Here is a 13979-nt window from a genome sequence, read left to right as displayed (position 1 = left end):
AATAAATCGTTCCCTCAATTTAATAAACTGTTCACTCAATTTGATAAATCGTTCCCTCAATTTAATAAACTGTTCCCTCAATTTAATAAACTGTTCACTCAATTGAAAAACTTGTTCTCTCAATTTAATAAGTTGTTTTCCTCAATTTAATGAACTGTTTCCCCAATTTAATAAACTGTTCACTCAATTTAATAAATCGTTCCCTCAATTTAATAAACTGTTTCCCCAATTTAATAAACTGTTCACTCAATTTAATAAACTGTTCACTCAATTTAATAAATCGTTCCCTCAATTTAATAAACTGTTTCCCCAATTTAATAAACTGTTCACTCAATTTAATAAATCGTTCCCTCAATTTAATAAACTGTTCACTCAATTTAATAAATCGTTCCCTCAATTTAATAAACTGTTCACTCAATTTGATAAATCGTTCCCTCAATTTAATAAACTGTTCCCTCAATTTAATAAACTGTTCACTCAATTGAAAAACTTGTTCTCTCAATTTAATAAGTTGTTTTCCTCAATTTAATGAACTGTTCCCTGAATGTAATAAACTGTTCCCCCAATTTAATAAACTGTTCACTCAATTTAATAAGTCATTCCCTCAATTTAATAAACTGTTCCCTGAATTTAATAAGTTGTTCTCTCAATTTAATAAGTTGTTTTCCTCAATTTAATGAACTGTTTCCCCAATTTAATAAACTGTTCACTCAATTTAATAAATCGTTCCCTCAATTTAATAAACTGTTTCCCCAATTTAATAAACTGTTCACTCAATTTAATAAACTGTTCACTCAATTTAATAAATCGTTCCCTCAATTTAATAAACTGTTTCCCCAATTTAATAAACTGTTCACTCAATTTAATAAATCGTTCCCTCAATTTAATAAACTGTTCACTCAATTTAATAAATCGTTCCCTCAATTTAATAAACTGTTCACTCAATTTGATAAATCGTTCCCTCAATTTAATAAACTGTTCCCTCAATTTAATAAACTGTTCACTCAATTGAAAAACTTGTTCTCTCAATTTAATAAGTTGTTTTCCTCAATTTAATGAACTGTTCCCTGAATGTAATAAACTGTTCCCCCAATTTAATAAACTGTTCACTCAATTTAATAAGTCATTCCCTCAATTTAATAAACTGTTCCCTGAATTTAATAAGTTGTTCTCTCAATTTAATAAGTCGTTCCTTTAATTAAATAAACGGTTCCTTCAATTTAATAAGCCTCAATTTCACAATCTGTTTATTTAGTTTAATAAATTGCTCCCACTGTGTAGAAAAGATGCCTTAGTTAAATTAAGGGAAACATTTATAAAATCGATGGAATGATTTATTACATTGAGGGAACAATTTATAAAATCAAGGGAGGCTTTCAAATATTCTATTAATAGTCTCTAAATATGATTTTTTACCTGATCTTTCTTATCTTTGGGACTGGGTATTTGTTCACGTGTTTCTTGGCTCCAGTGGCCCGGTACTAAAAAATCCCGTGCACGTTATTAAGAACACTACTTTAGAGTGTAGTTCAGAAGTCAGCACTTCGCGACCTCTGTAGGGCGCTTCGAAGGCACAGAGAGCTGTTTGAGACGCGCCCTCGTTCCTCCGGTGATTCCAGGACAGGGGCGTGGCATTTCTCCGGCGCGCGCACGCACGTGGCCCTGTAGCCGCAGTCACATGACTCTTGGTTTCCTGAACTCTCCTTCGGTCTCTCGAGGCGTTAAAACGTCGCCGTGTCTGTCCGCAAATTCGCTAAAACTGCGGGGCAGGAGAGCGCGGTAAGGGCACGGCATCCCCAGGACTAACAGAGGGAGCCTTAGAGCCAGTGGAAAGAAGCTGTGAGCTGAGCTGTGGAGGACGGAGGACGGAGGCCCCTCCAGCAGGGCTTGTTTACGGGGTTTGTTCGCAGCGCCGCTCGAAAACGAAACGAAACCAAACGGCGAGCCTTAAAAATCCGACCCATCGGTCTGAATTATGATCAGATTTTAATCGGACGCGGTTTAAGCTGATCTTCAGAGAGCGGGAGGGGAGGTTCAGTAGCTCAGTTCTGCTTCAGAAAGTGGCCGAAGCGGACTGTTGGTTAGCTAGCCAGCTAACACCCGAGTCTTCACGAGACTTCACCAGATCCAGACATGTCAAAGTACTCGAGTTTTCCGGAGCCGAGCGATGACCACAACCCCTTTCAGGTGATGATTAGACCATATTAATCCTGTGTTTTTTTTTTTTTATTATTATTATTATTATTCCACTGATGGTCCACTGTCTTTATTAACTAACTTTTTTTTATTGTATTTTTATTTATTTTTTTGCCATGTTGCGCACAGGACCCTTCAGTCACACAACACAGCAGCAACACGGACTACCCCACTCTGGACCTCTACAACCCCTTCGACACCAGGACGGCAGGGGTGGGTTCAGACACACAGCTTCACCTCTCACAGATCCGTCCTTAGACCGCTGCCACTGCCCCTGACTCTCATTCATTGGGCTCAGAAGCCCTCGATTCAGCATTTACTCGCACAGACTAGAGAGACTTGTGGGTGTAATGATTTGGCCCCGGGCTCCTGAGTGGCGCAGCTGTCAAAGCGAGAGGGGTCTCGTCCTCTGGGTGGGTAGGAGGGCCCTCCCTCTCCCCCGTCACAACTGCCTGTTAGCCGACGTCACAGAGCTGTAAAGCAAATGCGGGTCGGCGGCGGTTCCAGAAGATGTGGTGGAGCTTCATGTGTCTCAGAGGAATGTGCATGTGTTAAGACTTCACCCTCTCTTGTCTCTTCTCCGGTCGTCCTCCTCCTGGTGTGAGGACTGGTGTTGAGAACTGCGTTAAATATTAGATATTATAATTCAGTTATAATTCAGAGTTCCAGCTCACAGCCTGTGTCCGAAATGACCCCCTATTTACATTGCAGGGCGCTGTTTAGTATGTCAGCCATTTTTCATTCAGAGTGTCCGGATCATAAAGTGGACTTCAGGCGCTATATGAGGGCACTATAATCCCCCCACAGTGCACTTTATTTATACAATTTATAGTAAACGGTGTAGCTCACTACATGAGCTGAATGTATGCCAAAACAGATTGCAGGTGTCTTGTTACTAAGCAACAGGCAGCGAGACGAACTTGCAGCTAAGCAAGTGATGGTTACGAGCCAGTGCACGCCGTGAATTTCAGATATTGTCCCATGTAGTTTCTTAATGGTTCAAGCTTATGTTTCTAAGCAACGTAGCTGTCAAAGATTAGTCCATGAACAGCGCCTTCAGGCGATTTGGCCTTCAGGCACTCGGTACTGACGCTATGGTATAAATACTGTATCACAATATTTAAAGACTTTTTTTGCGATACACAGTATTTATCACAATACATGTGATCACAGACTAAATAAATCAGTAGCGTCAGATTCTTTTATTCAACATCTGCTGCACTTCATCTAATTAAACCAGTCTAATTACACTGTCTGTAATGAAACCTGCAGCTGATCAGTGTTTATTAGGCACTAAGAGCATCCTCGAAATGCTTAGAAAATGTTATATATTATCACAATAACAAAATGTATAACAATATGATAAAATATTGTCATATTGCCCAGCTCTACAGACACGTGATGATGATGATGATTATGAGAAGGGGGAGGAAGTGTCCGAATTCTCTCTCTACCACTGCATAGTAAACTAAACAGTCTCTCCCTATATAGTGCAATGCTAATGAGGGAGTAAGGATCCATTACATTTACAGCCGTTATCACATTATTGCACTGCTGTATCAGTGTTTTTGACGTGTTGTCATTACACCCTATCCTAACCAGTTATAAACTCTCTCTAGAGTGTCCAAATGTCAAATATTGACCTGAATCATTTTAAAAGAATTAAAATTGTATCACATTGTGCATTGTTAGCATATGTGCTTTCGATCAGTAGCCTTTACCGTTCTATTGTTCCGCTAGTCAGTCATGGTTCTGTAATAAACAGTGACGACTGGTTGCCTGGTTAACGGCTTCTTCAGATTGATGGATGGGTGGTTCTGTATATAGAGACTGGTTCTACACGGCACCAAAAGCGTTCCACTATTATATCAGCACTACATAGAGCCCTTTTTGCATAGCGTGTGTATGCATGACCCTTTTCCCCTTCTAGTCAGCAGACAAGGAAATGACATTATGTATGAACTCGCCAGTCTCTGAAAACAAAGTTGACTGTTCAGCAACAATTAGTGGTGCCCTAGTTTAATGTAGGGTTTAATGTAGGGTTTAATGTAGGGTTTAATGTAGGGTGCAACTATGATGAGTAATATTTGGGAATGACTGCTAAATAATCAGTTTTTAATAATGATTTATTTCATTCTTGTGATTTTTATTAGAGGGGTTAATATACCCTCAGCCCACAGTTCCATTAACAATACTGACTTCACTACTCAATATGCTTCCGATATTTTTCAACAAAGAATGAATGAAGCTAAATGATGATGAAACGATAAAGACTAGACTAGAGTAGAGAGGAGGGGGGGGGGCTGTGTGTTACGCATGATGTTTACACCACGTTTTCTTGCGGTGGCTGACAAACACCCAGGTATACTGTATGATATACAATATCATACACTATACATGGCTGTGTGTGTAATGTTGAATAACTCATTGTCGTATGTGTGATAATATTGCTAATGGTAATCACTAGTAATTACTTCTCTCTCTTTTACTCTATAGCCTCCACCTCCTTATGATGCCACACCTCCATCTGCACCGCCTCAAGCTCAGACTCCGCCCACCAGAACCACTCCTACAGAGCCTAGAAATTATGGGTCCTACGGCACGCAGGTACCTTTTAAAGCCACTTCACAGATATCTCACATCATTCCACTATTCGAGTAAAGCTGCCATGAACACAGGTTCTAAGGGCATTTTCTTTTATTTTTGCTTATCGTCATAAATTCAGTTTTACTGTGTTTGGTGTGCAACTAGGATGTAGTGTTCCTGTGCTTGTTGAGAAATTGAACAGAAACATGCTGGACGTTTATTTTGGTGGATAGTATGGATGCGTCGATCCGACGTTTTCCGCTCCAATACCGATACATAAACTCAAAAATAAAAATAAAATATAACACATTAACATGGATATAAATGAACTGAGCTGTTATTTATTTGTCACAAAATTAATAATTTAATTAATACATTACCCCATCCCCTCGCTCTCAGCTCTCTTCCATTACAGGAGCAAGTCTCCAACCAAGCAGCTTAGCTCTCGTCTCTCAGTTGCTGAAAACGGCAGAAACAGCAAAAACTGTGGCTTTAAAAATTTGACGGGGGATTTCAATCTGGAATTTCTAGAAAAAACGTTATCTGTGGATTTTGGACACTTCTAAGTTTTAAAGCGGTATGTTACCGTCATCCTGAGTTAAACAGCCTAGAATTCCGGCAGTGCAGCATTCAGTGAACGGATCGGTCCAGTGAATCGGCCTAGATATCCAATACCTGATCCAGCTAACTTTGTTAGTATCAGGACCGATATCCGATCCTAGTATCGTAGAAGGTAGTAACAGAGAAAGTGAAAGAATGTGAGTCTGTTGTTATCTATCACAGTTCAAAACACTGTATAACCTCTTTCTCGCTGTCTCCCCAAAGCAAGCTGCAGTGAGCGCCACTACAGCAGAACTCCTGAGGAAGCAGGAGGAGCTGGAGAGGAAAGCGAAGGAGCTGGAAAGGAGGGAGAGAGAGCTAGACTCGCAGTCCCGCAGCACTGGATCCTGTGAGTAAAGGTTGGAGATGGGAGTCTAGGGGTACACAAAGAACCTGGCACTTCAACCTGGTGTTGATTCAGGACTACTCCAGGGTCTGCACAGCTCAGTAGTGTTTAACCAAATACAGTACGATACACTGGTGTGTCAGTAGATGGCATTTTTGCAGAATAGCAAAAATAAGGAGTACCTAGTGGTCACAAGTCACTGTTTGAAAATGTTTGCAACAGGCTCATAGCTTACATGCATGAGCAGGAGGGTCATAACTATATACTTCTCAGGTCCAGTAAACTCTTATTTCGGAGTAGGGTTGCACAATATATCGTTTTAGCATCGTCACTGCAATGTGTGCATGCACATTCGTCACATCGCAGGATTTGCAACTTCATGTAAGATGAAATCATGCCTCATGCTAAATCTATCTTGATCCAAAGGGAAAATTCGCACAGAAATCTGATGTCTTACTTAATATTGCAGTGTGTATCGCTAACAGGGCGGCCATTAATGACTATTTTTCTAGCGATACCAATCATTTTCCTCCAAAAAAGTTAAACTGAGCATTTAAAATTCCTTTCATTTTGACAAAACTGTAAATAAAAGTTTACATAGTAAGTGTAAAACTGTAGACTTAAACAAGCGCTTTAATGGTCAGCAGTGCAGTGGGGTGTAAACTAATGGCTAAATATATTCGTTAGACTATAGCGCTGTGTGAATGTTGACGGAAGAGGCGCGGGTTCTTCTTTTAAAGACGTGTTTATGGTTGCTTGCGGCACATTTTTAAAAACGTATCAGGTCTCCATTGTCTTGTATGCCGTCTGCGTCGCTACCACTGCATAGTTTAACTTACTTCTGTGTGGGCAGCGCAGCGGCCTCCAGACAGGAGATGTGTGTGGAAGTGTGCTGTCAGTTTAGCCACTCGGACCGTTTGCGACTTTCGAGGCGCGTCAAGTATAAACCAGGCATTAATCTTGAATAGCCAACAGTAAACCCCTTAACCTAGAAAGGCTTATTACACACTAAGGCATATAACTCTGTATTTACGGGGACATCTGTACAAACTGCTAGGGCTACTGATAGTCTGTAACAACACTTTTGGCTCATCGAGGGTGGCTGATTAGAATAGCAGCAGTGTGTTTTCTCCTCAGGTGCTTGTGCGTCGCGTGAGTGCTGCTATGGTATGTACCCCCGTGTACAAACCACCTTTTTGTTTTGTGCTAGTTTCAGGTTCTCTCATACTTTCACAGCAGAGTCGGACTCTGCTGGAGCCCCAACTGTTTTTTTTTTAAAACCATAGCTTTTAATGGAGCTGAATGGGGCCAGAAACAACTGACCTGATCAAGCTGTTACATAGTGGTAATGAGGAAAGGGGCGTGTTATATGAACTGTGAACGTGTTTAAGACCTGAAAATCTAAATGCATGAAAAAAGAAATAAAAATAATGTTAAAACGATGCATCGGCTTAATAGCGCAGACTTCATCTGAATCTGGCAATTGTTGTTTACATCGTTTTTAAGATTCATGATGAATGGACCAATAGGAATGCTTCAGAATGACTTAATAAAATCTTCCATTAAAAGTGAAAAGGGTGTTCTGGAGAGGCAAGGTTTTGTGTGACAGTGATGATATATATAATAGATAATATATAATTTAGTTTCTTTAATTTAGTGATCCATTAGAGAACCCCTCATACATAGAACAAGGAGCTTTGTGGCTAATTCATCATACACACTGACTGTAGCCCATCTGTTGGTGCACAGTTGATCAGGCCCCTCTACCTCATCTATCAATGGAAAATGACCCCCATATGATTAGCGCTGACAGGACATTATTTGGGTGGTGGATCATTTTTAGCGGTGGCACTGTTTTTAACATATTAGCGGCATGGTAGAGTGCGTGTTGCTGGTGGACGTGTATTAGATGAAGCAGGATTTACACACCTCTGTGTCACTGCTGAGTTAAGAATGGTCCACCTACTAAAAATATCCAGACAGACGTTGTTTTTGCTGTGGGCAGAAAGTGCTGACGAAGGACCAGAGGATGATGTAATACAAGCTAGTCAGAAAGAGATGAGCTACCGACTCAAACTATATGCCTTTAGGGAGATGTGTGTGATAAAGTGGAGAGAGAGAGAGTGTATAAAGTGTATTTAAAAAAAAAAAAAAAAAGCATACACTACTCTATCTGTATTATAGATGCGCTCAGAATGGCCCACCAGTAGTCCACTTCCACTGATTGATGAGTTACACAGCATCAGATGGGCTGCAGTAAGCCATAGTTGTGTAACTGATGAAATGGCCAGTGAGTGTAGATACCAGATAGGTGTATCTAATAAATAAATAGGTATTATACAAAGATGGGAAGAAGGGAAGTTATTGATGAGGATGAAAGCCAGCTGAAAGGGTGAAAGGGAAGGACCGAATGGACAGCTGACAGTTGATGAACATGGCATTAATGGAATGATGTTCTTCTTTTTTTTTTAGCTCGTCAGAATAACTGGCCTCCTTTGCCCTCTTTCTGTCCGATGGGGCCCTGCTTCTACCAGGACATTAATGTGGAGATCAGCCAGGGATTCCAGCGCACTGTCACCATCATGTACTACTTCTGGATGTGTAAGAGGCTGTGATGACTCTGTGTGTTTATCTGAATGTGCGCACTGCCATTGACTTCTGAAAGGAGCCAGCCTTCATATACAGTATACACTGATCAGTCATATTAACACCACTGACAGGGGAAGAGGAAAACCATTGATTCTCTTCATCTACAGCGGCATCTGTCAAGGGGTGGGATAATTATTAGGCAGCAAGTGAACAGTCAGTTCTTGAAGGTGATGTGTTGGAGGCAGGATGGATGGGCAGACTGTCTCGGATGGGAAGAATCCGAGACAGTCTAGAAACTGTGATGGCTAGACGACTGGGTCAGAACATCTCCAGAACATAAGAGAGAGTTTGCAGATTTTTTTTTCTGGTATACAGTAACTACCAAAACGTGGTCCAAGAAAGGACAACTGGTGACCCAGCGACAATGTCATGGACATGTGAGGGTCACTGATGCGATCATGGAGGCCCCATCTCACAACTTGCAGAACTTAAAGGATCTGCTGCTAACATCTTAGTGGCAGATGCCACATGGCACCTCGAATGGTCACATCTGTTGTGAAGGCACAAGGGGACACACTCAATATTAGGCAGGTGGTGCTAATGTTATGGCTGTTCAGTGTTTATCCAGTCAGTTGTAGTCACCTGCTTTTCCAGTGTGTCTTGTGGAATTGAGGGTATTAACAGGGTGTTTGCTGCAATTACTACATATACTCTTCTGAGAAGGCTTTAGGCTAGATGTTGAAACATTTCAATTCATATTTGATTGCATTCAGCCACAACAGCCTGTTTCCTTCTTGTGGGGGCTTTGTACACCTCTAAGTAATATTTGTCACTGAGCACAATGACCTAAGGCTAATGCGTGGCTGCTCCAGAGTGTCCCACTGCAGTGTGTGTGTGTGTGTGTGTGTGCGCAAAGCTGAATGCCTGAAGAAAGTTACAAAAGGACAGAGTGTAGTTTATCACTGCCATTCAGCTTGCAATAACTTTAATATATCACTAGAGGTCAGAAAAATGCAGATTTACTTGTGGAACATGAGGATGTGTCATTTATATTTATTCTTGAATCTTTTCCATGTCTGTTGTCAATGACTTTTATTTTTCTTCTTTCTCCCTTTCTTTTCTTTACAGTCTCAGCTGGCATTCTGTTGTTTAACTTCATATCATGCCTGTCTCTGTTCTGTGTGGATACCAATGGTGGAGTGGGCTTGGGTCTGGCTATCCTCTGGGTTCTGCTTTTTGCCCCGTGTTCATTTGTCTGTTGGTACAGGCCTGTGTACAAAGCTTTCAGGTATGTACCGCCGACCATACCGGGGCTTGGCAAGCATTCCGTTACATTTGAAGCACAGAGCAACATCAGTGACTAGGCAAGGTTACTGCATTTGAAAAGAGGTATTACTAGCCATTAATAGCCATTACTGAATATTAATGCATGGATCTCAATGCTGGTTTCTCAACAGGAGCGACAGCTCTTTCAACTTCTTTGCATTCTTCTTCGTCTTCTTTGCCCAAGTGGTCGTCTACGTCATCATGACCATTGGGATCCCTGGCTGGGGCTTCAGGTGAGGTGAATGGTGCAGGGCAGGTAGCCCCTCAGGGTCCAAATGTGTTTCACAAATCTACAGTAGTTTGGTCTCCTGTTATTCTGATGTGTTTCAGCTGCTATTATACCTGGTGTAACTGCTCTCTACCAATGCCTCCCCTTCTTTCCCTCTGTCTTACATTCTCAGTGGATGGATAGTGGGTCTCTATGCACTAAAGATTAATATTGCCGTTGGAGTGATCATGCTACTGAATGCTGTACTCTTCACCGCCCAGGCCGCCATGGGAGTGGTCATGCTGAAGAGGGTAAACTGAAGAACTAGCTAGCTGTATTTAGATATGTTAGCCAGCATGCTAAACACCACGCTGCAGCCTGAGCACAGATTTGAGGGAATGTTGTTTTAACTGTTTTCAGGCACATCTGATGGCCAGGTTTGCATGTCGCAATTACTTTGGACTTGTTTTTTTCCCACCTGTTTTCAGAGCGTGATTTTACAAAACATTGAGCTCACACAGCGCCCCCACCCAGTGGCTCTTTTAAATGCACGTGGGGGAAATGAGCTATTTGGCCATGAACTAGATACACCGAACAGAAATTTGACACATCAGACACGTTGTAATTTTGTAACATACCGTCCTCATCTGTAAACCAGATTTGGGCCATATTCTCTTGCTCAGCCAAACACTAGGCACATAGTCTTACTGTATGTAAAGTAGCATAGCATGCAGTGTGTCAGATTCATTCCCCTGTTCGCTGTGATTGTGGACACTGAGATTTTAATGGTACAATTTGCATAATATTTTTTTTCTCTCAGACACCTGATATTGAATAGATTTTTTTATAAACAATCTCTAGTTTTACTCAACATTTATTTTTCATTTTGTGTGTTTTTATGTTTATTTTTTGTAATGCACTTTCAGCTCTATTTAAACTGTATTTTTATGTTTTTTATTTTTTGAAAGATTATTATTATTATTATTATTATTACTACACTATCAACTGTGTAATAAGCATTTTTCTTTTCCTGCAGGTCCACTCAATGTACAGGCAGACCGGAGCCAGCTTCCAGAAGGCCCAGGCTGAGTTTGCCACTGAAGTATTTTCCAATCAGGCAGTGCGCCAGGCAGCTGCGAGCGCCACAACCTCAGCAGCACAGGGGGCTTTCACAGGAGCCCGGTAGAGTGAATGAAGAGCGCAGAATTTTGACGGGGTGGGTGGGTAGTGGGCAAGATGAAGCTGGAGTGGTAAAAAAAAACAAAAAACAGGTACAGCCAACAGGGAATGTAGTGAATTGATATTGATCTTGATAATATTCCCAGTCCAGCTCTGTTCCAAACAGACGCCTGCACACTTAGACTAAGCCCTTCCTGATCGTGTGTAAGGTATAGAGATATAGTGGCTCAGGATAAATGTAACTGAAATTGTCCCTTTATTTGCTTTAATAGCTATGCTGGACTGCTAACCTGCTAGCTGTTATTTTGAATATACTGTTTGGGGTAGGTGTGAGTGGATCACTACAGATTTATTACATAAAGATTCATTAGGAGAACACAACTAAGCAGATTGAACTGACGTACCACTATGTTATAGCGATTTGTGCCAAAAGGTTGGCACATAAACGGTGCCTAAAAGGCAGAACGGTAACTGGCCACACAGATATGGTGCAGAGTTGTTTGATGGCCATAAGGCAGTTACCCAGGCTTCTGTATTGTAATGAATGCTCTTTCAGTGGTTTGGGGGCAAGATTGTTAAGCAGTAAGGTAAAGTGATGCTGTTGGAAAACATGGGAGAGTAACTACAGTACGTATCATACTATAGAATCACAGTTCAGCTTCATGATGACGCAATCGTGGTGGATGCCACCACCAAGAGCTAGATCATGACTTGAGGAAGAGCACTGAGTTAAACTAGAGCTGAAGAGCTCACACAAAAAAGTGACTACTGGCAACAAAAATAGATCTGCAGTGTGGAATGTAGCCTAAAGAAGAAAACGCACCACAAAGGTCTGTGCAACTAGTAATGTGTAAATATATTAAAATAGCATTGCTGTCACACAAAAACCACTTATCTCCAAAACAGCATCTCCATAGAAGAATTAAAAATGGAAGTCACTTGTCATTTTGGAGCATTTCTATTTGTCCATTCATCATAAACTTTTGACACTGGAACGAACAACTGCCAGCTTCACATTATGTCAAAAAGTGAAGAACAGCAAACATGGCGATACAAGGTTTTTGTGTGACAATGATTTTGTTTTTGAGGCTGCATTCTGTAGGATTTGATCATTTTGCTAATGAATGACTTTGTTCTATGGCCTAACAGGACTTGCCAAAATTAACTCTGAGAACACACATGTAAAAAAACAAACAGTGGGCTCCTTTTTTTTCTGTTTTCTTTTACATTTATTAATAAAAGATAAATGGCCAAGTGGAATTGAAGACTGCTGGCAGTGTGCTTCGCTCCTGCACCTGACATTTAGCCTTATATTTGCCAGACACTGTCTAGTCTGGAGACCTAACAAGTTGTCAGATTGACATTTTGTGAAAATGCTTTGCATGTAGGACTAACGTGACTGTGCTACTGGACCTCTGACTTGTGGCTAACTTTGAAGGCATTTCTAAACGCCAAAGATGAAGCCTTGCCAGTCATTTGCCAAGAGAAAGTACCTGCTTTCGTATTGTCCTGAAAGAGTCAAGCCACCCTTGTGGAAATTACCCATTTTGTTGATTTGGTTGAAGTCTAAATAAGTGGGCAAATCCTTAGCAGGAATTTTGCTGCACATTTTAGGCCTATTCCTATTTATTCACCAAATTTAAACTGTTATGTGCCATAGCTTCTTTTTTTTCTTATTTTTTGTACATGCAATGTTTCTGGCAGATTCAATAAATCAACAGTAAATGCGCATTACACAGAGTAGAAGTGTGTCTTATTAGAGGATGCGACCGATTTTCACTTAGAAAATCAAGAATTGATTAGGAAGAGTCAATCTATCGGCTGTAAATTGATTCGCCATGATTTAGCATGAGTGGGACAGTGGATCAGTCTCAGACCCAGGCTGTTCCACTGGCCAAGAGCAAAGCAAACTGCCATCAGTTTAGCACCCAGGCTCCTGTTCATATACACAAGTACATATTAATGTCGGCTTTGTAAGCACTAACATTTTCTGTCCTTCTTTAACTTCAGCAGAGAATGCCAGTCTAAGAGTTTGCCTAATGCCAAATGTATATCTCCAAATAAGTGTTATTTTTTGGGTGTTTTTGATATTGGTTGTAGCTGTAGGCTATGTTCTCGTCTTGTTTGTCAATGCTGTTAATTTGTTTTAATAAAAAAAAAAAAAAGACTGCCTCTAAGAATAGGATTACCTTCTGTGTTGTGTCTGTAAACAGTGGGTTAAGGATCATTTATGCTTGAGTAAATAAAAGCAACCCCAGCTGACTTTATTTTACAGTTTTTACAGCAGAACATGTGCTCGCCGAGGCGATAACTGTTTGAGAGAGTGGATGTGTATTAAACCATCAGTGAAATGGCATATTCTCAGAGCTTGCAGATCTGGAACAAATTGAAAGGGGTAACCAAAAATGATTATCTGTAGGAATGTAACAATGCAGTGTCAGGTTTGATCAAATTTTGAATCTGAGGTACAAATTCAACGTGATTCCTGGTGTTTGTGTTGTAATGTATTTGCATCTGCTGTGTTGAGCTCGTTTCAGCATGATCACCTTGATGTTAAAGTCAGATCTGATTGGTGTGGCTGTGTTACTTTTTGTTTAAAAAAAACAAAACAAAAAATGGCCTGTGTTATGAGCACCCCCCCCCCCCAAAAAAAAAACAAAACACCCAAATTATTATTCTATATATAACACACATACATACATACATACATGAACATAGTGTTCAATGGTTTGGGCACTTGTGGTCAAAATGGCTGATGTAAATAGTTTAGTAAGTAGAAAATTAACTGAAGTTAAAGAGGACATTTTTGAGCAGTTTACAGGAATAGTGCAGGTCAAGTTGAGGTCTGAGACTTTCCAGCGAGAACTGTTAATGGGATTGCTAGAATGACCAATCAAAACCAATCCCATTTTCCAGCGAAAGACCTTTTGGAACATTCAGTAGACTCTG

The 13979-nt window shown here is 40.6% G+C and overlaps 1 protein-coding gene across 1 annotated transcript; it reads left to right on the top strand.

Moving 5' to 3' along the window:
• Positions 1 to 1680: 1680 nt before the first annotated feature.
• scamp3 (secretory carrier membrane protein 3) lies at positions 1681 to 13502 on the top strand. Its single transcript, XM_072675591.1, has 9 exons — positions 1681 to 2187; positions 2326 to 2409; positions 4693 to 4803; positions 5608 to 5731; positions 8201 to 8329; positions 9446 to 9605; positions 9775 to 9876; positions 10045 to 10162; positions 10888 to 13502. The coding sequence occupies exons 1-9, from the start codon at positions 2134 to 2136 to the stop codon at positions 11035 to 11037; spliced, it is 1032 nt and encodes a 343-aa protein (XP_072531692.1). The 5' UTR covers positions 1681 to 2133; the 3' UTR covers positions 11038 to 13502.
• The last annotated feature ends 477 nt before the right edge of the window (positions 13503 to 13979 follow it).

The sequence above is a fragment of the Salminus brasiliensis genome, chromosome 3 (assembly GCF_030463535.1).
Source record: "Salminus brasiliensis chromosome 3, fSalBra1.hap2, whole genome shotgun sequence".
NCBI lineage: Eukaryota > Metazoa > Chordata > Actinopteri > Characiformes > Bryconidae > Salminus > Salminus brasiliensis.
Note: the sequence above shows the minus strand (reverse complement) of the source record. Positions and strands in the feature narration are given on the sequence as shown.

What these genes read in the sequence shown, in the direction of transcription:
- scamp3 (XM_072675591.1), top strand. Translation starts at nt 2,134, where the DNA reads ATGTCAAAGTACTCGAGTTTTCCGGAGCCGAGCGATGACCACAACCCC. An exon ending in ATGGGTCCTACGGCACGCAG is followed by an intron (nt 4,804 to 5,607) that starts GTACCTTTTAAA and finishes GTCTCCCCAAAG; the next exon opens with CAAGCTGCAGTGAGCGCCAC. An exon ending in GAGTGGTCATGCTGAAGAGG is followed by an intron (nt 10,163 to 10,887) that starts GTAAACTGAAGA and finishes CTTTTCCTGCAG; the next exon opens with GTCCACTCAATGTACAGGCA.